The sequence below is a fragment of the Populus nigra genome, chromosome 19 (genome assembly GCF_951802175.1).
Source record: "Populus nigra chromosome 19, ddPopNigr1.1, whole genome shotgun sequence".
In the NCBI taxonomy this organism is placed as follows: domain Eukaryota; kingdom Viridiplantae; phylum Streptophyta; class Magnoliopsida; order Malpighiales; family Salicaceae; genus Populus; species Populus nigra.
In genome coordinates, this window is record NC_084870.1 from 8573348 (window position 1) to 8598966 (window position 25619).

General features: G+C 36.5%; 5 protein-coding genes and 1 long non-coding RNA gene across 6 annotated transcripts; 4 read left to right on the top strand and 2 right to left on the bottom strand.

Annotated features, from left to right (window-relative positions):
* The first annotated feature begins 333 nt into the window (after positions 1-333).
* LOC133680164 (cell wall / vacuolar inhibitor of fructosidase 1-like) lies at positions 334-2687 on the top strand. Its single transcript, XM_062102982.1, has 3 exons — positions 334-478; positions 927-996; positions 2324-2687. Exons 1-3 carry the CDS (start codon positions 334-336, stop codon positions 2685-2687), a joined length of 579 nt encoding a protein of 192 aa, XP_061958966.1.
* A 3452-nt stretch (positions 2688-6139) lies between these two features.
* On the top strand, positions 6140-6907 carry LOC133679824 (basic form of pathogenesis-related protein 1-like). The gene has a single exon (XM_062102528.1). The coding sequence runs from the start codon at positions 6181-6183 to the stop codon at positions 6661-6663; it is 483 nt and encodes a 160-aa protein (XP_061958512.1). The 5' UTR covers positions 6140-6180; the 3' UTR covers positions 6664-6907.
* A 2848-nt stretch (positions 6908-9755) lies between these two features.
* On the bottom strand, positions 9756-11047 carry LOC133679887 (probable xyloglucan endotransglucosylase/hydrolase protein 10). Its single transcript, XM_062102614.1, has 4 exons — positions 10818-11047; positions 10638-10738; positions 10342-10535; positions 9756-10259 (listed from the first exon to the last, which is right to left on the bottom strand). Exons 1-4 carry the CDS (start codon positions 11002-11004, stop codon positions 9857-9859), a joined length of 885 nt encoding a protein of 294 aa, XP_061958598.1. The 5' UTR covers positions 11005-11047; the 3' UTR covers positions 9756-9856.
* Positions 11048-12370: 1323 nt separating this feature from the next.
* LOC133679175 (uncharacterized) lies at positions 12371-14904 on the top strand. Its single transcript, XR_009836123.1, has 3 exons — positions 12371-12672; positions 13330-13496; positions 13585-14904. It is a non-coding gene; the product is annotated as an uncharacterized LOC133679175 (long non-coding RNA).
* An 802-nt stretch (positions 14905-15706) lies between these two features.
* LOC133680316 (uncharacterized) lies at positions 15707-19043 on the top strand. The gene is made up of 2 exons (XM_062103180.1): positions 15707-15835; positions 16875-19043. Exon 2 carries the CDS (start codon positions 16908-16910, stop codon positions 18681-18683), a length of 1776 nt encoding a protein of 591 aa, XP_061959164.1. The 5' UTR covers positions 15707-15835; positions 16875-16907; the 3' UTR covers positions 18684-19043.
* A 921-nt stretch (positions 19044-19964) lies between these two features.
* Positions 19965-22303, bottom strand: LOC133680317 (uncharacterized). Its single transcript, XM_062103181.1, has 2 exons — positions 21384-22303; positions 19965-20873 (listed from the first exon to the last, which is right to left on the bottom strand). Exons 1-2 carry the CDS (start codon positions 21998-22000, stop codon positions 20141-20143), a joined length of 1350 nt encoding a protein of 449 aa, XP_061959165.1. The 5' UTR covers positions 22001-22303; the 3' UTR covers positions 19965-20140.
* Between the last annotated feature and the right edge of the window lie 3316 nt (positions 22304-25619).

The window sequence follows — 25619 nt, forward strand, 5'->3', positions numbered from 1 at the left end:
AAAATTATGAATCTTTGTTTTGAAGGTCTCATAGTATATTTATAACTCATGAGTTTTATCCTTTTGTGTAGAAGAAGGACTGAAGTGTAATTACCTTTATGATATTTTAAGTTGTATTGTGAGTTGTATTCTATTTATTTTATCTAGCTAAAAGATGGTGATATGGTTGGCCATGAAATACTTTAATACATCTAATGGTCTTGATGGAGTATAAATTTATTTAATTAAGTCTATTTGCTAAGAAATAATTCCTTCATAATTTTAAATAAAAATATATAGAATTGATGATGTTAGACTCAATTATCTCTTGAGTTTGGCTAACGTCAGCCCAACATGTCTAGGCTAGCACCAAACTTATTGCGCCCGAGGCCTGGTATATTGCCAAGCCCAATCATGGCTAGGTCTGACACTGGTCATACTCAACGCGCTCGGGGCTTTGCAGTTGGCATACTGCCAGGCCCAATCGCGGTTGAGTCTGGTTAGTGCTAGATCCACTGTGCCTGAGGCTTGGTACACTACGTACCAAGTCCAATCGTGATCGGGTCTCTAGCTAGCGCTAGACCTAAAATGTCTTCATTGGAGCATGTTTGTGTTATAGAAAATTTATACTAGTAAATTCTTTTTAATCCCATGTTTTTTAAAAAAGATATAATGATAAAATCTTGATTAATCACACAATCAAGTGAGAAAACAAAGCGAGATGAAAATTGTCAAGAATTCACTAGCAATTGCTTTTCTCATTGGCTTAGCTGTAACAATCCCCTGCTCAAAACTATCCACAAGACTACCTCGATGCTCACAGTAATTCTCGTGCACAGGTAGGAGTTGGAAATATGATATGGGACAATAAGGTGGCAGCTTATGCAAGAAACTATATATGTTAATCGGCCTAGGGATTATTGGAAATTAACTTGTGCATTCTGCAGGTGGATCTTTTGGTGAAAACCTTGCGGGGAGCAGTGCTGCGGTGAAATTATGGGTTGATGAGAAGCCAGAGTATAATTACAACTCCAATTCCCGTGTTGGGAAATCGAAAATAATTCATTAGCGATTGCTTGTCTGTCGTTGTCTTGGCTGTAATAATCCCTTTAGCTAGCTCAAGCTCAAAACTCCTCTAAACAAGACTTCCTCAATGCTCACAACAACGCTCGAGCACAGCTGGGTGTTGGACCTTTGGGATGGAATTAAAAGCAGCAAAATTTGAAAAATCATGAAAGTATAATAAAAAAATCTTGAAACATAAAATATTAAAACATCCCAAAAAATTGAAATAACCCAAAAAATATTAATAAACACAAAGAAAACTAATAAAAAAAATCTATGTTTTGCAAAACTTGTTTTATTGGCATTGACATATTAGCATGACAAGGCTTGACCGACCGACATCGGGTTTTCTTTTTTAGATTTTACAAGTTAGTTTCATTTGTTTTCTAAATTCCTTTTAGTTTTTTTTTTAAAACATTTCTTCATTTTATTATTTTTTTGAATATATTTTCAGTTTCTTTTATACTTTCAAAATTAATATTTTTATGATTAAATTGTGGGCATTTTCATCCAAAAAAAATAATAAAAGTACATATGGGAAAAATATATATATATATATATATATATATGGGCGGATGAGAGAGAAAAATTCTAAAAATGGCATATGGGATAATACCCTCAATATACAAGAGTATATGGACAGATTTTTTAAATCTTTTTTAAAATAATTAAAAACAACTAGTGTGAAGTTTACCGTCATCTCGTAAATATATATATTGTGGAGATATACTTATACAGAAAATGATCTGTACATATTCAAACAAAAATCCTATAAGCATGCATATATATATATATATATATATATATATATAAAGCATATATCACAAGCACTGACGACCTACTACTATATTATTTGAACAAATACAAATTTGGTATGAAGTAAGGCATCGCGATCCTTTTGTGGAGGCTAGGCTAGCTGCTGGCAAGTGTTGAATAAGCATTATGAATTGGTCTTAGCTAACATTTCGTTCCTACCTGAAACCAATTTTGTTAGCTATTCATCTGAGAACGGTCCTCGTATATCTATGGAGTGAGGGCAGCTTTTCTCAATATAAAAAGCTGCTGGTGGTACCTTTACACAAGCAACAATATCCATTTTTATTTTACAACAAAAAATGAAGAGTACTCTTGTAATATTTTTAGTGTTCATCATCTACTTCATCTTTCCTGTTAATGCCTCCCTTCCAAGCATTCTTGGCAACAATTTGATCGAGAAAACCTGCAAACAGACACCCTATTACGATCTCTGTGTAAGATCTTTAATATCAAGTCCTCGCAGCTTCAATACAGATGTTGAAGGCCTCGCCAAGATAATGGTTCACACCATTAACGCTAGGGCAACCCACACACTTCATCGTATTAACAAGCTGCTTCAACATAGACAGGACACAAATATGAAACGAGCCTTGCAATCTTGTGCCAGTCGCTACGATGCCATAATAAAGGAGGATATTCCAGAATCTCTACAAGCTTTGCGTTTGGGTAACTACAAATTTGCAGAAGCAGGCACAATGGACGCTGCTTTTGAGGCCAGGTTATGTGAAAAAGAATTCAGGAGATGCAAATCGCCCCTGGCTGACATGAATAGGGTTGTACATGACGTCTCCATCGTGGCTGCGTCCATTGTTCAGACAATCGTATAAGCGACTGATAATATCATTTTAATTTTTGTTTAGCCAGCTAGGGAATTCGAAATAAATTTTGAGACTTGCAACTGATCATTAATAAGGACATAACTAATTTTGGATGTTGCTTAATTAATTTCTATTAGGTTTGGTTTAGTTCTTTCCTTAATATCTTGGTCTTCTATGCACCTGATAAATTCTTATTTGGGAAGTAATGGAAGAAGAGTTTTCGTTTTCTTGTTTTTCCGGGGCTCCTGTTACGCTTTGAAAAACGCGAATAAAATCAAAATAGCTACCATGTTCAACTGTGTGGGGAGTGAAATTCTGAGTTATGCCTTCGTCTAAAAGATGAGATCGTTCTTGGATTGGACATGGAGGAGCGTTCTTCTGGGGATTTTTGGTCGCTCAAAATTTCTGTTTTCCGTTCATGAAAAAGCCCATCTTGATTTATAAGGAAGTTAGCCCATAAAGCCGATACTCTAGAGTCCAAGGTGATGTATGGAAACCCAAAACATTAAGTCCACGAGCTAGAATCCACCGACCTAGAATTCAGCTACACTAAATTCAAAATCCATGCAATTTTTTTTTGTGGATAATAGATTTTTTTTTTATCTGGAAAATAGTAATGACTTGCAAACATAGTTGTGACTATATGCAAGCTGGTCGAGATTTTTTAATTTTTTGTTATAAAAATAAACTTGAATTCTATATATAAATCCTTTTTCTTGTTGGACCAATCCTTTTATTGGCAATTTTTCCCATGAGAAAATAGAGAGAATCTTATTATAGTATTTTTTATTATTATTATTATTATTATTCAGTCTGATGTTTCCTATAAAATGACGTTCAGCATTTGACGATAATCTTTATGGCTGGTAATACAGTATTTATCACAAATTATCATACCTTATAGTTAACAATGTTGACATTTATAGATTTATTTTTCCTTTTGATATAATGCCTGAGTTACTCTCGGGTGGCCGGGCACTGTCACTCTGTTTCTGTCATATTATCAATTTGTAAAACGATCATAAAAAGAACTATGAGGAGCGAACAATTGTGCCAATAATACAATTTATTTTTTCACTGACAGAAGTACTCTTGCAATATGAAAACAAATTCGTGATGAAGAAAAATCAGAGGAAATGGTAAGAAATTTCTTATTTTACGGCGCCGAGCAGCAAATCAAATAATATTTTCACAGATAATCTAGCAATATGGTGACGATGGGCATGTTCAAGAGAGATTAATTATACCTGTTCATATCTGTAACCTTCAAGAAAATCCCAATTTGCAAGTGCAAATAGAACTGCAAGGGCCATAATATATGGAAGTAAACGAGGGAGTGAACAAATCAAAGAAGACAAAGTATAAAAATGGTGTTGTTGTTTAATCTAAGGAATGTCTTGGTATACATGTACCAAGTTTATAAGAATTGCTTCGTTTATTTGATTTTATAATATATAGTTGCCATCAAGAATTAACTATTGGTTTCATAAGAGCAATATTGATTCAAAATAAACAACTTGATGTGTTTAGAGAACTATTTAGAAATCATGCCATGCTGAATTCTTAAAATATAAGAGGAATACTCCACAAGAAATGCGTTAGAAAGAAGCTAGTTAAATTCTATAGAACTTGCCGTAGATTATCGAATAAGGAAGTGGCGTCGTGTTCTTTGAATCTAAGACCTCGCTGCAAGTATCTTAGCAGCGTCCGCCTCACTTTCCGGCAAGCTTCTGGTAGAACAAACCCATTTGGGTTTGAAGATTGAGGGTCAGCAAAACAAATCATGTTAAACCATCTTTTAATTTTTCTTAACAAATCAAAATGATGCACCTGTAATTGAATATGATGTGACAGAGCAGGTCATTACCTTGGGACATTTTTATTCTCTCTTCTTAAAAAATATTCCTCGCTATTTTAATTCTGGGAAGACATATAATCATGTACAATTAGTGCCCTGTGTATTCTATCTTTGTTGAAGGATTTTTTTTTCTTTTTTTTACCGTCTGTCTTCGGGCATATTTGTATAGTTAAGGTTTTTTAAAAAAATGTTTTTTTATTTGAAAATATTTTTTTATTTTTAAAATTTTATTTTTAAACTATACAAAAAAAAGTTTTTTTTTAAATAAAATTTAATGAAAAATCATTCATCTCTTGATTTCCTTTCCTCTTATAACATTGAATCCTTTACATCACGTAAGCTGCTGCAGCCCCTAGTTACTCGATGGCCATTATTTTATTATTGTTGACCCCAACTCAAAGGAAAAGTCAATCTATAGTAATTCTGTCTCAATTGACAGAAAAGAAAAAACGAATCGTGTGGATGGATCAATCATTATAATGGAAGACAGTAATTCATTAAAAATATGTATCAAGTAATAATTAAGCCTTGAAGTAATTGGCTGCAAGTATCCGTGTGTTATACTGTTAAGGATTGACTCGATGATTCCGCCCCATTACAGAACATGAAAAAAATCCAAAGAATGGTTTTCATTATTAAACAGTGATACCAGGCTCTAATGAGTTTTGGCAAGTAAATAATATATGTAGAAAGATTATTAGATAATATCGATATAGTTCATATAGTTATTGTGATAGATTCTACTTTTATACGAGTAAAGGTAAATAGTTCATCGGAATTTCTCTATAGATCATCCTCCTCTTAGGCTCTTATACAGTTTACATGCCCAATTATGACACAGCCGATCAGACAAGCAGATCGAGAGATGCCGAAGATAATACGATACTTACTCGCCCTGTTCATCATGAGTTTGAGTTTTGCTAATGGCCTTCAGATATCACGATGTATCTACAAGTAACTGGTAAATAGTTTTAACTAAGTTTGAGCAATTAAAATCATCTCTTACCATAATATTAGGGGGAGGAAGGGTTAACCTACGAATGACGCAAAGGTCATGCCATGGCAGTCCAAGTTTTTCGGCAGATACATTCACATAACAACAGTTCATTCAGTTGAGCCTTATTCCAAGTATCAACTCTTGTGATTCTTTGGACGCTTCTCCGGATACTCCTACTAGTTACTTTTCATCGTTTCTTTGCCTCGTGGAAATTGGGAGCAAGTATCTCCGCAATCTTATCAAAGACATAAACAAAAAACCTCTCTTAGATGTATATAACAGATCGAAGTTATTTCAAACACCCTCCAGAAGGAAAAGAAAGCATGGCCGATTTGGTTAAACTGCTTCCTTGTTCTTACTATTTTATTTCGTTTGCTTCATTCTGAAAAAAGTAAGAACATGGTAGTCTCTTTGATTAATGCAGAAGTTACTAATTTTATCATTTTAAGGATCACCTCTTGGTGACCACGCAAGCTTTATGTCCAAAGAGGGTGTTTTTGTTACTTTAGGTTGCTTAAAACGGTTAAAATGATGCAAGTTTGTAGCTAAAAAATTCCACATTGTTCCTATAAATTCCCCCATCATCATGCCTTAATGCTCACCAAACATTCAATTAGCTTACTTCAGCATTATAGCAAGAATATAATATGGCTATGAGTAAGATCTTACCTCTTCTTGTCTGTCTCGTGAGCTTAGCCCTTGTGCATCCTTCCCACGCCCAAAACTCACAACAAGACTACCTCAACGCTCACAATGCAGCTCGTTCACAGGTGACTGTAGCAAATATTATATGGGACAACACGGTAGCAGCCTATGCTCTAAACTATGCCAATTCCAGGATCAGCAATTGCGACCTTGTGCATTCTAACGGCCCTTATGGTGAGAACCTAGCCAAGGGAAGTGGCTCTTTCACAGGTGCTGCAGCAGTGAACTTGTGGGTGGCAGAGAAGCCTTACTATGACTATGCATCCAATTCTTGTGTTGGAGGGCAATGCTTGCACTACACTCAAGTCGTTTGGCGCAATTCAGTTCGTGTAGGGTGTGCCAGGGTCAAACGCACCAATGGCTGGTGGTTTGTTTCTTGTAACTATGATCCCCCGGGCAACTATATTGGGGAACGCCCTTACTAAGGAATCCTCGAGTTGTCTCAAAATGCTACTATTAAGAGAATGTAGCCACAAAGAAAAAAACAAATCAAATACTTGAACGGTATGAAATAGTAATAGGAAATAATAATGTCTTTGATGAGTGAACACTGATCTCACTCTAGTCACGACTACATCTTTCAATTGCTACACCACATTCTCGCTGTATATTTTGTTTCCTTCCAAGGTACTAGTGCTGTTTTAATTGAATAAACATGAATTATAACCAGTGGTGTTGTACAAACTTGTTTTCTTTATTCTGTAAGAGATTAGGATGGAGTAGACAAAAACAAATGAAATGCCATTAATCAGAGAAAAGAAGGAAAATTAAGCATGCTTGACAATCAGAATTAAATATAAAAATAACAGTTTAAACAGTACTAAACAAGAAAACCCTTTAGATGATACTATAACCTTAAAGAACATTCTAATATCACAGTAAACTCACCTCCATACTGAAGCCAGGCTTTTCTCTGCCAAAGTAAGTTTCAAGGCATCTCGACCATTTTCAGCAGCTCTTTTTGGCCTATCATTTCCACCTAATGCACCTGAACCATATCATTTCGCAGACTATGAAGTTTTGTGTTTCTCAAAAGCAAGAGTTCCTAACACCATCCCTGCTACCACTTCACTTTCCTCGATATCCCACCAGCTGTTGCAGATTAAGCAGCAGCTACACCTTCACAGCTATACACCAGCATCAAATCCTGTAATGAAAATGCATCCAACACTACCTTATAAACCTTTCACAAAAACAAGGCTGCAATAATCTAAAGATTGATGGGCAGAGAAGGACTTTTGATTACCATTTCAATGACTGATGAATCATTTCCAGCGAGCACTTCAATATCATAGTTCTGTGAATGTCCTATTTGAACAAAAAAGAAAACACAACTTACCCCTTCCAATTGTTCTAACATTTGCACTACCTAGAACGATTCTTTTGCATCACATATATATTATTTCAGCAATGCTTATCTCCCCAAACAAAATGGATCCCCGGAGATCCTTCAGTCTGATAACCAACGCTTGAGTTTTTATCAGAACTCATATCAGTGAAGGGACTAATTTGGATATGGCATGACCAGAACATAGGGCCAGAGGTTCACAAGCTAAAAAAGAAGTCGCAGCCTCTCAGAATTTTAAGCTGTGATTCAGCCAGTACATTATATCTCACACAAATAATTGGAACACAGTGACCCTGTAAGGCTATAAGCCCATAACATTAGAAATCAATATTATGAAAGTTCAATAACCCGGCTCACATGATCGTCAATTGTTTCAGATTCTGGACAAGTCGGACAAAAACACTGGCGGGAAGAGCCGTGTTCGGAAGATAACACCATCATAGTCCACTGCCAAACCCCCTGCTTAAATGGAAAATTAGGTATTCTATCTGTGCCACTTACAAAACAATGGCAATCTTTCTCCTGATCACTAAATTCAGTAAAGACTAGATAAAGTAGTATCCTTCAAAAAAATGTCTCTTTACAAACAGAGAAATCAAGGAGATCACCATGATGACATATAAAACAAGCAAGCAATCAGTCAATCACATGAGAAAATAAAAACATCCAATAACTTATCAAACGCAAAATATGATCCCATTGCCTATAACTTTCCCGTTATTCATTGCAAACCAGAATTCCACGTATCATGAATGATCATTCATAAGTAAAACACTTCTTTCTACAGAAACAGTTTCCAAAAGAAGTTAAATTGAGAACAGAAATAGAGTATACCGTAGTTTCCATCAGTTGGGGGCTTCTCTGTTTGATGGTGTGACTCTTGCGATTCTCTTCTACATACAACAAAGAAGTGTAGTTTCGGCAAGAAAAATAGAAAAACTGTACACATGGGGAGAAAAACACGAAATCTGAGATAGAGAACAGCATTGGATGAGGTAGTGGAGGAACTCTTGTGTACCAAATGCAAAAGTTCTTTGCTTGAACTGCCTATCCCCCTCTCTTTCTCAGTTAACTCCGTTGCAGGAGGCAGAGTTCAGTGAAAGCAGAGAGGCTCCTCTCTCAAGTCTCTGCCAAGAGCCCAGAAACCAAGAGGGCTTCCTTTTACACAAAGATTAAAAATAGTAACTGCCCATAAAAGTCCATGACCTTACAAAATTGAAAACCAAGGCCCACACGATTCTTTTATATCAAGGCTTCTTCTCTTTCCTAATCCACTGGTAATTATAAGGGCCTTTAACAAACAGGGCTTTAATATATGATCCAAACCAGAAGTTAGCTTTTTTTAATAATAAAAATAAATAAAATCGGATATAAAATCCAATCCAAACCTGAACTTTATGTTCAGTAATAAAGTATATTATTCGGATTATAAATATAATAAGTAAGATATGAATATAATGAAAACCAATATATTAATAAACATTGTCGTGTAAACTGATTCGTACAAAACTAGTTTAGGCTAAATAAGAATCTATAGAATGCAAATGCTTTCATGTATGGCTGACGTGGGATTAAATTATTATGATTGATTTTTGAAAACGAAAGCAAATTACACCAAACTAATATTTCTTTAATATATCAGGACCTCTGCATTGGGTTTGGAATATGTAGTCACTGTAATGCTCATGTTTTATCCATTTTTAATCGATTAGAAAAAAAAAAAGCAAAGAGGGCAGATGAAGGTTACTGTGTCATTGTAATGACATTCTGTTAGGTTAAAGCTATCAAGTTGTCTTGTGCTTCTCATAACCATTAATGAAGATAGTTTTTTCTGTTGCTAAGTTACTTTAATACCACATTGTTCAGTCATCAAAGTTAGAGCCTTGAGTTTTTCGAACATTTTAGAAGGGTCCAAGGATTCAGATAAGTTTTGGTTCGATTGACTTGTAGCAGCATCAGCACTTCATCTTCTCCGCAGATTATTTCCTTGTCTGCAAGATTAACTCAAAATGTGGGGCCTTCACGGGTGGATTTTGATACACGTTTCAAGCCTTTCTTTGGTAAAAGCAACATTTCCCAAGCAATTCATGCTTGGACTGAATTAAGGTTGCATCCAATTCAATCCTTTAGTAAGGTCATAAGGTTGCGTTTCTTGTGAGGTGGAGATACTTTCACCAAGAATTCGAAACCTTCCAAGTTGTTATTTAGGCAATAACATTTAATGATAAGCAAATTATAAGAAGAAAGACAAATAAATAACTCGTTTTCTATCAGTACTTAGGAAGAGAACATTCTTTTGGGAGGTTATTTTGGAATCTCTTGTTATCTTGACAGTAGTCGTAGATCATGTGGTGCAACCTGACCCACTTGAACCACCTTCTTTGTGTAGATGTTAAAGTGCTATATCTTTCCTTGTTCCACCAATTAGTAGAGCTTTCTGCCCTACAAAACCTTGGATTTCCATTCCAAGGGCAAGCATCGATCTTATAATTCCTGAAGGAAGCTATGAAGGGACCCTTTGACCAATCAATTTTGTCTTTCCCGCCTCGTGTTGCCCAGCTGTCGCCGTTCCATAGGCTGGCTTTGATGCTCATCGGCTGCCACCTAGGATATGCTACTCCTTTGTCTGCATGGTTTCTGTAAAGTCTGATAGGAATCCAATCCACCATGAACCTGAAAGACGAGAAACACCATGGATATAGTCCCTTAAGTTGTCTTTCTTAGACTTGCTAACAATTAGTTAAAATTGGCTTACACAATTTGGTGAAGGTTCCACAAGACCGAATAAGTATGGAAGTTTTTTGTTGGATCAAACCAGAGATAAACCCTCTCTTCACGATCATCATTCCCATCAGCATAAACATTTGTTTGAAGAATATATGGTTGGCCACTCACATTTCCAAGGAATTCAAAATCTATCTCATCACGTTTAGGTTGATCCGATGAGAGCTGCAATATTGTCATTTGCCAATACATTTGAGATATGCAACTGGACATATAAAAAGAAAATCGAATAAATATATATATACGTACTCGATTCAATTTACTTACATAAAATGCCACAACTGTGCCTGCTGAATGACCTGGTACTAATTTTATTTGCATATCAATCTGCCCGAATAAGAACATCTGGTTCGAAGCAAAACCAGATCCTAAAAGAACAGTAGTAATAAGATAAAAGAGCACCAAGACATTTTTCAAGTTAGTTTTTGTAGATTTTGTAACTCATACCAGATTCTTGGTCTAGTTTCAAGCTTCTTGTCCTGCCATCAGCAGTGGTGTATACATGGCTCGGAGACCATGCTACAGAGAAGTCCTTGTTGAAATCTCCGGTTGAAATAACAGAGGAAAATGATACTTGAAAAGTATTTGTGATGAGAAGTCCAATGAAGACTACGAATTTGAAAGTAGTAGACATTGTTTTGGCGAAGATGACAAGGAGAGGAAATGTAGTGAAACAGGGAAATGCTTGATATGCTATATATAGGTATTGCATGAGAAGGAAATGAATAGGAAGCAATAAGGTTGTTGTTTAAGAAAGAATATCTTTAGAGAGAAGCAAAGGAATTTTATATTGTTAGCATCTTATTGGATATAACTTGCAGAGTTAGTTAGATATGTATTAGAATGTTATAAACAGATCGATTAAAGCTCAACAAATGACCTAAGATTTCCAGTTTATTACAGGGTAATCATTCATTTTCAGGTCCGATGAACTACCTTGTCGGTCCTTACAGATGACTTCATGAATGCCTCATGACAGTATATATCAAGAATGGTTCGTCCATTAGGAGTTCCAGCATTTGAGTAAAAGAGGTGTCTCGACAATGTTATAACCAAATAATTATGTTATGTATAATGCATGCTTACTTTCCACAAATCAGGTGTGGAAGCGCAGAGATGGTGATAGACTCGGCGTTTTTTCATGATAAAGGATACCTAGCTTTGGGCATACCTCAGGCTTTCTCAATTAAGAGCCTTTTTCGGGTAGGTTAGCAGAATGCTTCGGAAAGTGAGAAACTAGCTAGACTGGAGCTGCTTTCTTTTCTTTAGGGCTATTATTTTAGGATAGCTTGGTGTTTAAACCTTCCCTTCTAACTCGTTGAAGGACTCTTTTTTATTCTCTCTCCAACCTTAGGGCTATATATGTAACGATCGAGTTGATTTCATGCTTTCAATTCGGGCATCCCTTTAAACATTGCATAACTGAACCTTTTTTTCCATAATTTTAACGATTTTTTTGTAGAAAAATGACGTTTTGCGCAGAAAAAGGCATCGTGTAGTTTACTCAGATAAATAATGTTTAATAACAGTAGTCTTGTATAGTTGGCAAATTAACCGTGCTACAGGCAGAATAAATAAGTTGCGTCTCTTTCTAGTTTCTAATACACAGTATAATCATTGTGATTATTACAATCTGTTAGGATAATGGCATGGAGTATCTTCAACACAAAGCCTAACTAAAGTAAAGTAAAGTACATTCATGCATGTCATCATTGTCTTTACACCGTCGACATTGAATTCAGCAGTTAAAATTCAGGGCTGGCTACTTCTGATCTTCATGCAAAGAGAACATTTGTGATAATAAACGGGATGCTTTATCAATCAGCTGACTGTGGCTTTAAACCAACTTCAAATCATTCCATGCGCACTGATTAAATTTTATTTACTGGAAAATTAGTATCCTACAAGTACAGGGGTAGAGAGAGTACCTAACAGTAACAAAAGTTGTTTGCTTTAGCCAATGTGCATCATAAAAGACTGATGCAAAGTCCAAGAATGCTGCAATATAAATCTCTCCTCCAAATTAGGGATAAGGAAACATGACTGGTCATGTTCTATATTTCACCATTAATTTTAACGCATTCTTTTCCATGATTCCCAATGACCTGCTTAGGAAAGGAAAGTAGTTTTCCAAATTGGATCTGACCCGCTGCTACTATAACAAAATTTTCAAGGCACACGACTAGCAGGAAAATCTTGAATTTTTTATCCATATTAGCCAAGCAAATTGTTCCCATCGTTGAAATAAGCTAGATTCTGAGTTTCTATCTTTCCAAGAATACCTGGGATAGGTCATCATCAGGTATTTTCTCTTTGCCTTATAGTTGTAAACCGAGTTTTTCTTTCGGATATTAAATGGCTGTGTTAGAATGGGACAAGATCTAGAACTGTACTTTTAAGTCTCTCTGGTAAATATAATGGCAACTAGCAGGGAAATATTTCTTGCGAAATTATGAGTTCTTTATATTACAGGGAAAGATTTTCACTCGTGTAACCATTTTAAGCGCATTGACCAAGCTCTACACCTTTGTAGTTTGTGATGGCTTTATGAGAAATTGAATCCAGATACCGATGCTATGTGTTTTGTTGTTGATGCCCTGAAGCTTTACACTAAAACTGAATACTTTCTATGAACACCCATTCTTATTATATGATGATAAGAGGAATTCCGGAAGTGAAGTCATCTCAGCACCGAAAGTTTTGGACATTTGGTCTGTTCTTATTTAGGCTATGAACCACAACGAATGCCCGCTCTTTACAAATTTTGTTCTGTTATTTAAAGTTCTTCCTGAGAAGAATTCTCAAATCTGAAATTAGTATCATATATATTAACATAATGCAACCATAACAAAACAAGAAAATCAAATCCAGAAAAGAATAAAAAATACCCTGGCATTCAATTTCTTGCTTCTTCGCTGATCATCACTGGTCTGCTTGGTATGATTTTGGCTACATGCAGATTAAAAGATTCCCAGATACGTCAGAGATGTGAAGTGCAAGAACGAGGCAGGACTGTGCATCAACGAAGTGGCTTAAATTATCAAGAGGAGAAAAATCATTTCTATTAATCTGCTGGGACTAAAAGCGGCTTATTTCTCCTGACCAAGATCAGGCCTGAACCCTAATGTGAGTACCACCCAACATGCACCTTTTTTTGTTACTTGAATTGTTTTCACATAGTTAATCTCTTTTAAGAAACTCCCCTGCTTTCTAGCAAGTCAAGATTTCCTATATCCCACCAATCAAAGCCCGTGGATGGACGCCAGTAATAACACGAAAGGAAACGAAGAGAAAAACAAGTGGAATCCAGAAAAAGAAAATTACCAGATGAGTCCAATTCAATAGAAGCAATGTACATGAAACAAGCAACATAGGAAAAGGCTTGTACAAGCACAAACATGCATGGGTAAGGAGGATTGTGGACAGTCTAGAGAGCACATGTAAAACACCAGCTGCTCATGAGGCCATAAAAAACAAGTCATAATCAAATCCAATCTGAAGAATCTTGTGGATCTTTGTCAAATACAATCAAAGCAATGGTCATGGTTATGAAGCATTGATCATCCAACACTATCTCTCACCGTCCCGCCAGAACTGCTTTGTCCATTGCTTTCTAACCCTTTCTTCACTTCCACAAGATCAGAATCTTGTGGTCTTTATCAAACTCAACCGGCCTATCTCGCGGAGCGGCCTCTCAGAAGTTCCGGTGAAGGATTTGTCGGGCTTCAACCGATTAGTTTTCGAGATACTTTTTTCACTGCTCAGCATCAACATCGTAATTTCTTAGGCCAGTATAGAGTTGGAAACTGGTTGTTTTCATATACATTAAACAAAAGAAGGCCCTGCCAATATCGAACAGCATCATGTTGATTGGATTCAAGCCTAGCTTGCAAATTGAATGCAATACCCTCTGATTTGCTAAAGTAATTCTCTTTCCTTCTCTTTTTCTAACCCCACCATCTCTTTCATTTTCTCCTCACCATCGACAACAACTACACGTGTTTGTTTAATATCTTGCTGCTTTACAGACTTTCTTTGCATACTTAATTAGGTTCCGATTCGTATTCAAATCAAATTCAAACCCCGCCATTTTTTTTATTTTTGATGTTTTAGACGACAAAATGTCTATGACTGAAATCATTCAACAAGAACCGTTTAAGAAAGAACGTGGATTTCTGTCTTCTTAAAAGGTTTTATTAGAATAAGAAAGAAATGATCTTGATAGATACAGAAAGGAGTTGTCTAGATGTTATTTCGTTTCAAAACGAGAAGAGAAGCTGAGCAGGAAAGGTGACATCAGGTCACTGAAATTATTCAACATCCAAGTCAACAATTTGGCTGTAAGTTCCAGGACTTGCAATTGACATACTGTTCATGTCGTCATTCCTTGATATTTATCTTTTGCCCTTCATGCGGAAGAATGATCTTCCTTGTTGTATTTGAGCTCTGTGTCTTGGCAGACTACAAGTGTCGAAGTTGCCGAATGCTTGAAAACCGGACTTTTAAAATGGTTTCAAACATACTGTAATTAAACTATAAAGGATTGAATTTTATTTCGCATGTTATTTGGTTTCCAAAAAACTGTAATTAAACTGATAAAAAAAACTATATTGGCCTAGTCCAACTAAAATAAATCGCTTGATTCATCTTTCTTTTGTATGATCCTAAATTAAACTAATACAATATAATTTCCTTTTTAAATAATAGTAATTATTATAATAATAATAATAAATAATCCAACATGAATTACATAAAATTCTTTTAAAAAAATTATTGTGAAAAAACGAGTTGGAACATAAATGCCAATATAATTTAGCGGACGGAGTTTTTTGTGCCCGAACTGGAACATATTTGTCGCAGCTTGTGGAGAAGGAGGCGGAGTTTCCTATCCGTGAATCACAAGGTCTCGTTACTTTTGTTGCTGTCAATTTAAAGTGTGTTTTCGCTCCTATAGTTTTACTAATATTTCACTTCGAGTCCTATTTTTTAAAAATTTTCAATATCAGCCTCGATTTTCCAATCTAGAAGTCTATGAAAGTCTATAATTACTATAAACCCATTCCTACCTGCGATTACTCTATAAAAGTCTATGAAAATCTATAAAGAAATTATAAAATTAATAATAAAGGGGCCCCACTATAAATTCTTATTAGGGGCAAAATAGAAATAGACCATATTCAAATATTTTGAAGATTTTATGAGGTTTAAATAGAAAGGTAAAAATAAAACAGTCCTCCATTAGAACATATTTTATAATATAAGGACCCAAATGTAGTTGACCCTCACCACACGATCACCTAGTTATTAGATCCCACCTGTTCCTTACCGGTAACCGCTAACTATTAGTTTTTTATGAAATAAACTATTAGTAAGAGAGAAGAGACGTAACAAAGCTCATAGCTTTTATACCTTTTCATTTAATCCACACCACCCATAACTCTCTTGCTCTCAGTCTCCATTTCCAGGTACTTCATTGCTTAGCATTAACTCTCTCTTTTTTATGTTATTTTATTTTTATTCGCCAGTACTTAATTTGCAAGTAGCTTTGCACTGTTTTTGTTTCTAATCTTGCAGATTTTTTTTTTGCATTTGTAAACGTTAAGTGTTTTTGGAAGATGGGTTTTCAGTTTGAATGTTAATGGATTAGATTTTGGTTGTTTTTGTGGGTTTTAAGTGGTTTTTTCATGTTCAAGGGATTAGGTGCTGACTTTGTTTGTGGGTTTCATTTTTCTGGTTAGGGTTTTCTAAGGGCTTTCACTTGCTGAAATTAGTTGGCTTTGGTTAGTGAATCATTTAATTGAATAAATCAGTAGCGAAGTAAAGCAATCTGTGTTACGACAACTTGTTTTTATGAAATAATCGGCTTGGGATTTAAACTAAGAACAACCATCAAGCGTTAGCTTGGTTAATTTGAAAGCAATTGAATTGCTGGTGTCGAGTGTTTTAAAGATGGAAATTGAAGAGAGCTTGCTTGGCTGCTTGTCACGGAGCATTGGTTTTCTGATTGTCTTTGACATCTGAAGGAGTTTAGTGACTAGGCTAACTTGAAAATGGTGCCCATCAATAAAGTTTTCCGCTTTTTTGTGTCTGGTTGAAGAAGCTATAAAAATGGATGTAGAAGCAGAGGAATAGGCTCAGTTTAGCACGTGTCTTAACTTTTCTGGTCTTGGCATGGAAAATGGTTGACTGAACGAAGAATTGTGAATTTTGTTTCTTGTTTCCTATAGTTTTTCTTCTTCTTCTAACATTAATAGTAGATTAAAACAGAGTAAAATAGCTCTTATGGGTTGGGTTCCGTAACCAAAATGATTTTCTTGGGGTTTTGAAGATTTGATTGATTGAGAGTTCAACTTAAAGTAGGTCAAAACTTCACTATAATTATATTTAATTGTGAATTGAAAAAAAAAGAACAAGCAGCAATAGCCTTGGTAGATTAATTTCTTATTGTTATCTACTTGGTAAAATATTGGATTGTGGCTGGTTTCTGACACCCTATATGTATAGGGAGGAGATTAGAGCCGTGAATTGGAGTGGATCATGATCAAGCGGTCACCACGTAGAAACCCCAGATCCAAAGGCATCAAGTTAAAACATGGTCTTCAGATTTGTTTGTTGCTTGGTGTCTGCTTCTGGCTGATCTACCAAGTCAAGCGTTCCCATGACAAGAAGAAGGAGCTTGATGAGAAAGATGCAAATCTCTCTCTCAGTGCACAGCATCATGATGAGCTTCCAAAACTTGGGAGGAAAGACCTCCATCCTGATTTGCAAGACAAGACCAGGAGTGAGAAACCCGAGGAAGAAGAGGAAGAAGACACTGGAGTAGACGAGGAAGCAAATAAGAAGGAAGAAAAGGGGCATGAAAAGGAGAAAGAAGAAGAAACCAAGCATGAAGAAGAAGAGGGGGGGGCTAAGGATGAAGAGGTGGAAAGGGAAGAACATATTCATGAAGAGGAAGAGAGAGAAGGAGAAGGAACTAATCATTTAGACAAAGAAAGAGAAGAAGAAATCAGGCATGAAGAAGAGGAGCAAACTGAAGAAGCAGAGAGTGAAGAAACCGAAGACAAGGGCAGACAAGGTGGAGATGATGAAGTAGATGAACGTGATCAAGAGAAAATAGAAGGAGAAGCTGACCGTGATGAGGAATTTATGGATGAAGAGAAAGAGAGAGAGGATGAAGGTGAGGAAACAGAAAGTCAAGGTAATGAAGGTAATGAAGGTGAAGATAATGAAGGCGAGGAAAAGGAAAGTCAAGGTAATGAAGATGAGGACAAGGAAGTTCAAGCAGGCAATGAAACTCAATCAGAAGATCAGGATCATGATGGAGGAGGTAAGAACTCCCATGAGGCCCGAGAGGAACATTACAAGGCAGATGATGCTTCCAGTGCAGTGACTCATGACATGAACTCCCATGAGGCCCGAGAGGAACATTACAAGGCAGACGATGCTTCCAGTGCAGTTACTCATGACACCCAAATTATAAGCACTGAACCAGAGAAAGAAGGTTTGGAGAAATCAAATGAGAACTTGGCAGCAAATGATTTGCAACAAGATAAGTATTCCATTAGTGGTAACCCCTTGGATGTTAATGAGGATAAAATTAACTCAACATCTCAGCTGGAACAAACTGAAAATGGCCATCCTTTGAATGTAACAACTGGTGAAAAGCAAAATGACGAGATCACTCTGACCAAGTCTGAGGATGAGTCGCCTAACAACACAACGGTTACAGTGCTGTCCAATGATCAATTAGTACCAAGCAATAAGTCAATGGAAGTGAGTTCAGAAGCAGGCAATAACCAGGCTGGTGCAAACCTTGAAGTTTCTGGTTCATCCCAGCAGAATGGAACGTGGAATGCCTCAGACTCAAATCAAATTCGAAATGCAACGATTGATGATCGAGTTACTGGAGATGTGTCCAACATTCAAACCACTCAATTGGAACAGGTTAATAATGGCATGGTTTACAATAGCATTGACTCCTCAAACTCTTCTAGTAATTCGGATTCTGGTGTATCAGATAAGATCATTAAGCCTGAATTAACAGTTGCAGAAGATGTGAATTCTGGGTTGTCTTCCGGAACAAATGAGTCTACAGAAGCTACTCATGATGAGAGCTCAGACACCAAAAATGAATCAGGTGGAATAGATGAAAACACCAATTCTTCTAATATGAAGGAGGATGAAGATGCAATCCTGCACGACCCTATTGATTCTTCAATTGGCCAAGATGAGAGAGAGGCTCGCATAGATCTAGGTACACTGCCAGAGACTGGTACAGGAGGGGTTAACAGTGGAAATGCTGCAGAAGAATGAGATTCTTATCAAATGCTCCTGTGCATGTGAGTGATGTAAAGTTTTAGTTACCTTTTCACTCTGTTTCGATACACGCATGGAGTGTTCTAGTATGTTTCCATTTGGCCATGAAACATTTATCAGTGTTTAGAGAGTACAGCTTTAGATTTTCAAGCAACAGTAAAATATAGGCGGGTTGCAATTGCGGATGGGTTTAATTGTATAATTTATATCAGCTTACGATGTGATGCCTTTTTTTTTATCCTTTTAGGTCTTCATTAAGCTTTTCTCTTCAGATCTTTACCTAATGTATGAATGGTTTGGTGATTTGAGTTGGGACCAAAATCAGACTGTTCTAGTGAAAGTATGTTTTATTCTGAAGGACTCTCTACCCGAATTATCTGTTCCTTTCCTTTAAGCTGACAGGCAACTATTATTGTTTATGGAAACAGCAAGATGGAGAGGTTGAGAGCGATTGAAGGATCTTCTTTAAATTGTAACATGACCAGGTCTTATACTTCAAAGTTTACAGTGAAAGGGATTAAACAGATATGCAACTTTTAGAAGGGAACTCTTTTAAATCTTTTTATTAAATCATCCACCAGTTATTTCTCCTTTTTAAGCAGGAAGCTTGGTATATTTTCAGGGCATTGACAAGCTCCTGTACCGTGCAATGCAATTCTTAACTTTCCCAGCAATAGACTTGGCTTTCTAAGGAATCAAGTTGACTTTTCCGATGGGTTTCTATTTCTGATGGTAAACCAACAAAGGGACAGCATTGACGGGGTGTTGGCGTCTCTAGAGTCCAGCCAACTTCAACTAGCTTTCTGACAGTCCCACGGGAAACAAAATTCGGTATCTAGACGCCATGCACGTCATCTCATTTTCTGAACGATCAAACTTTGGGATGATCGAAGGAGTTTATATATCCGGTACGTGTGTTTCAAGATGATATGATTTAGAAACTAGACTCGGGATTTTTTATTTTCTTCTTCTTTTTACTTGTAAAGGGTGTTCTTAAACTAGCAAAGAATAATTATGAAGATCTCGTTTCTTTCTCCGTTCTAAATTATTCTTGACAGCCACAGTCAGGTTGGGTCACGAATATTCTAGATTTCTAGTAATTGACACCGCAGGAAAAAAGAAAGACAACTGCAATTCGAATCATTGCCGCCTGAGACTGGTTGGTGCAAGCGGGATGCTTTGTTATGCCCACCAACATTGGATTCTCATGCCAAGGTCTCTCATTATACAACCGTAAACTATCTACTAAACGATAAAAAGGCACATAGCACAAGAAAATAAAATTAAAAGAATAGCGCCACGCCTTGTCATTCCTCTCTGTACAAAAAAATAATAATGCATCGCATACAGCTAATAAACTGCTGTTAGTTATCTAATCAGCAAAAAGAATCCAATACCTAACCAACTCATCTAATGCCCCTCAAACGACAGATCAATCCTCATCCACACAAACATCAAACGACAAAACTCTGACTCTGTCTCAACTCTTTCCTTAGCTTATGAGTAAAGGATTTACAAGCATCCACACTTAGATCCACAGCTGCTGCTAATGCCACAAAGGCTGCCGCATCCTCTGTACAGTTCACGTGTTGCACCCCAATCTCCACCTCTGTCTTGTTGCACCGACCATTACCATTGTTGACACTTGATTGCATTACGAAACCTTTGTACACAAACGGGGACAACAACCCTAGACCAAACTCGGATCCGGACCACGATCCAGACCCCGGTCCGGAACCAAAATCGCAACTAGAATGTGGACTGCTCGCCGGGGTGCTAACACTATTTGTCATGTCAATTGTGAATTTCCCTCCATTTTTAGCGTTGATAACTGAATTGACTAGTGTTGTGGTGGTAGGGGAGGCTGAAACAGAATCATGTAGCAATTCAAATCGGTATCCTAAAGCGTTGGCATTACGTTCACGCCAAGCCTCCAGACGGCCCCATGGCTTCCAGGTACCGTGTGATGGGAGAAGAATTAGCCATGCCCCGGGATTGGACCGACTAACATGGTCCGAACCTGGGGATGGTACAAATGGTGTCACCATTGATGCCATTGCAACAGGCGATCCAGATAGGTCATGGATTGTGATTGACCATCCCTTTCGTTCTTTTGCTGGTGGGTCTTTATCAGCTCCAAGGGAGGGTAGCCAATTTCTTGATGGAGTTGGTTCTGTCATCGATGGCCTGCATAATAACAATGTAGCAAGATCAGTAACGAGTTCTAAACAAGGAGAATGATAATTAACAAGATAAACAAACTCAATGTCCAGATTCTAGAAATTTAAAATCTTTTTGGTGGGTGGGTCAAAGGGATAGAAATTTCTCTTGAGATAGACAATTACAGTTTGTTATACGCATCAAAACAAACAGAACGAAACAGCTTTTGCTAACATAGTTAATGTCAACACAAAGTTTTTGGGATTCGAAAAGATATAGAAGATTTCTGGTTTTCTACAACCATATTTGCATACTTGACCACACACTAAATCCTTTCACTCGGTTTGTGCCAAGTCTTCTACTTTAGGGGGGCAAAAGCAACACGAGTGATTCAATAATTAAGTTCCCTCCCTGCAACAAAAGGAAAAAAGAAATATACCCCCTTCCCTTTTTTCTTTAATTACTTTCTCATCAACCGAACACCGGAACAAATCGATAACAAAAGGAGAGAAAACAGTGATAAATTAGAAAACTCACATAGAAACCAAATTACGATCCCCTGGATTCCTCAAACTGAACTTGCAAGTGAAAACAGCCTGCCTAACACTCCCTTGCACTTGAAAAACCTGAGGACTACACTCAGGATCCCCACCAAACTGAAACACGTATCTTGAATCAGGCTCAACTCTAACACACAGATAAAACTGCGTAGATTCTCCTTTCTTGTTTTCTCCAATATCAATCCATCCATTATACATAACACAAGGCCTAGACTCTGTCTTTCTCAGGTCTAATGGCACCGTCACCTTCCCCAACAATTTCCCATCTTTCAATCCACAAGTAGCCCCGTTGTCTCTGCTGTATACCTCAATCTCCAAACTCTTGGGTTTCTTGCGAGACAAAAAATTATCAATTTGTGTCTTGTCAAGACTATAACATGCAGCTAAGGAATTCGATAAAGAACTGCTTTCTGGGTTTTGATTTCCCTGTTGGTTTTGATTGTTCACTAAAGGAATTGTAGCTTTTTGAGTAGGGAAATTCTTGAGCTTGATCTTGCAAAAGCATTGTAGGCTTAACAAAGAGGGTTTAGAAGAGACGGGAAACTTGAGTGCTAAGCTACCAACAAGTATCCGTACAAAAGAACACGGATCCATTACTCTTTTGAAAGATTAATGGTCCCTGAAAACTTCAAGTGAAGTGGTTTTGGAGTTGGTGGTTTTACTTGCTGCCTGAAAGAGAAAGGGAGAGGTGAAGGGTATTTGGGAGGGAGATATATAAGCGTCACCGCCTAGAGAGAGAGATGTGAAGGAAACAGGCTGTGTTTCTTAGGATAAAAGGAATGGCATGATGAGGTCAAAGCTGTGAGCTCTTTGGTTTCTTGGCCAACGCCTAACAGGTGTGGTTTAAAGGTCGAGGGAAGAAACAGATAGAAAAGAAAAGTATCATGGAAATGATATTCCATGGCTTAAATTGCTTTGTTGACTATTTGGTGTAATTAGATTGTACACACAAATCATTATTCCTTTTTTATATTTCAATTTAGAAAATAAAATCTCGAATGTCAATACAATCCTTTTTTAAAGCATAATAACATAAAAGAAAAGGAGAAAAATAGCAATTTAATCTCTCTACTCTTTGAATTGTTGTAATAATTCTGTCCTTGTTATTTTCCTCCTAGAGTTAGAAATAAGCATTGGGCATATGCGGGGCGGGGTGGAGTGAGCTGGCTCACACTACGCACGTACGCTTAATTACTAGATGCCAGCAGAGCGCATCCCTGTCAAATGTCAATTCCAATTCCTTTTCCTCGTCGTCTTTCCTCTTCCTCTTTTACACGAACAGATTTCTGGATTTCAACACATTAATAATTATGAAAAATATAGCCGTAAGGGTTTGTCGTTAACTCTCTGCCATTTTATTTTGAAAAATAATTGAGAGACGTGACTCATCAATTGACACAGAAATTCATACCAGATCTGTATCTTGAAGCTCGTACATGCTGCTTCCACTTTGATGCAGTCGTCGTGGTGATCGAAAATATTGTTTTTCTGTCTGTGAATTTAGGAAAACTCTAAACATTGTGGCGTTTTTCGTAGTGAATTTCTACTGTGCTGCACTGTGAATACACATTCAGCACTGTAGAGTTGTTGTATACTGAGTGTTTTTTATTTTGATTTTTTTTTTTTTCAATTTCACATACTTGTAATTAAATTGAAACAGGTTTAAATTAAATTACAACTCAAAGTTAAAATTAAAAGATAAATAACCAAAGTAAACAAAGTAGAGAAAACAGGTGGCAATCTACGAGTTTACAGAAGATAAGTTCAGTTTAGTCCTTATACTTTTTAATTTATTGTTTTTGTCGTTTTAGTTTTTAAAATTTCAATTTCAATCCATAACTTTAACTTTAAGTGTTTTATTTTGTGCAGCCTTACTTTAATCTAAACGTTGTTGCAAACCTTTACTAATTAATTTCTTCAATCATGTTTTTATTTATCATTGAATACTTTGTTTTTTATTTATTTATAATTTATTTAATTAAATACATGAATAAAGTTTTTAATTTATATTAATAATTTTTTTATATAAAAAATTGCATTGAAAAATTCAATATTTTCAAGTTTATTGAATCATGTATTAGTATTTTCAATTTGATCCTCATTCTTATAATTTTATTTTATTTTCTTAACTTTTAAATAAAGATTTTATTCTTTTTAATTTTACTCTTCAATTTAAATTAATAATACATTGCTTTTTATATTCTCACTGATCAATTTTTTTATATCTATATTTTCTTGTTTGTTATCATTATTTTTTTTTCTTCAATATAATTCAAATAAAATTAACTTATTTAATTAATCAGGAAAGAGTCCTTCACAGTTCACAAATGCAGTACATGTGTGTTGTTGTAGCAGATGTGACCATGTATGAGGCTGGGCAGGGCAAGTTTCTTTTTTTTTTTTTTTTTTTTTTTTGCCCTTCTAGTTTTTCTTTTAAGTTTTATCAACCTACAGAACGATATTCGAGGGACATGTCGGATCAGAGCTGGAGCACAGCTGTGGCCACTCAAGACTCGGGTTGGACGGTAGTTTGACCCTTACCTTACCCAACCCTATCGGGACCCACTAACAGCCTTCTCTCCACTAATCACGTTGCCTGATTTTTGGTGGCTTTTGGTTTTGGGCAGTCCCTCTCCATCTTCCATCCCATTAGATCTTCTTTCTCCTTTTCTTTTTAACCTTTTTTTTTTTTTGTTATCTGTTCTTGTTTGTTGGGACATTGAGTCTTTTGAATTGCATCACACGTGCAATTCTTTATAAGTTTATTGTTCTTGTTCTTACCTTTCTTTAACTTGGCCAAAAGATGCCACCACTTTCTGAAAGTGGTGGTTGAGAAGAGAGAGATTGACAAACCATGATGAATACAAAATTATTGGAAACTGTAGCTTGGGATTCAAAGAACAATAAGTGTTATTCCTTGTCGTGGCATGATTTTTTAGCTTGTAAGTCTTGATCGAAGATCATTAGTTCTTTAAGCTAATGAAATCGTGGCAAGGTTATTAACGATGAAGGAAGCTTTATGACGTTGGATTCATGGCTTGTGGCTCACAGACAAAAGATAGAAAAAATACCTCTTTTTTAATTGGGTCATGTAGCGATCCATTCAAAACCACCGGCCCGTTGCGTTTCCATTCCCTTGTTTTGTCCGTCTCTTGTCACTAAGTATGTTTTATTTTACTGTAGTTTTGATGCGGTGAAGAAGATTTTCTTTGGATAAATCTTATTTCACTTGTCTCTTGAAGTTCTCATCGAAGATCTTATCTTATATGGCTCACCAATTCAATAGACGAGATTTTCAGCGTGATAATTTCAGAAATTCTCTTAATAGAATTACCGTTTTGCATGGAGCATGGAGAAAAAGACAAGACTGGCATAAGTATCATCATCAACAATGATGAAATGATAACACATGCACCTCAACCACTCGAAACTTAGAAATGGTAATTTGCAAGTAGCCACACTGTTCCGATGAATTTTTCAGGAACTAGATGGTAAAAGTTTTCCAATATAAGAACCTGTTCAAGGTTAAGCCATCCCAACACACACACACACACATGATTTATGAAGCACGGGCGATTCTCAGTTATGATTTAAGCCATCCCAACACACACACACATAAATGAAAATCTCATGCTTCAAGAACATAACACATGTCAATTTTTATTGGTGTTAATGATACTAACTATTGGAAGGATGTAACAATGATGAAAATATAATATATACGATTGATATTAAGATAAAAAACAGTAAAAAGATCTTCTAAACATGAAATAAGAGGAAAGACATGAAGGAAAGCATTGGCTAAGATTTATTTGGGGTGAGAAATGGGCAATAAGCATTGACTCAGTAGATCGCAATAGTGGGCCCTTGGGTTAAAAAACCAATCTGCAAAGATCTGGACATGTCTCTTCATGCTGCACGTTCCATTTTCATAGCTATTCAAAGGTTAATCAATGCACAGGCTTTACTCTCCAAACCTGATTAGGCTGTACAATAAGACCAATATAAAATCGTCTAAAAGAAGATGAGACTGGGGCTTCGTAATGTTGTCATTGGTGATGAACGATGAGTTTTTGTGCTGTCGTGTGATTGAACTAAGTCACCCTTTACAGGCTGACTGGCGTCGCTGCCCGCCCTTTGCCGGGGGCTGTGGATAGCAGCGGCAACGAATGGCAGACGGGAAGAGAATTGTTAGGACATAGGGAGAAATGGC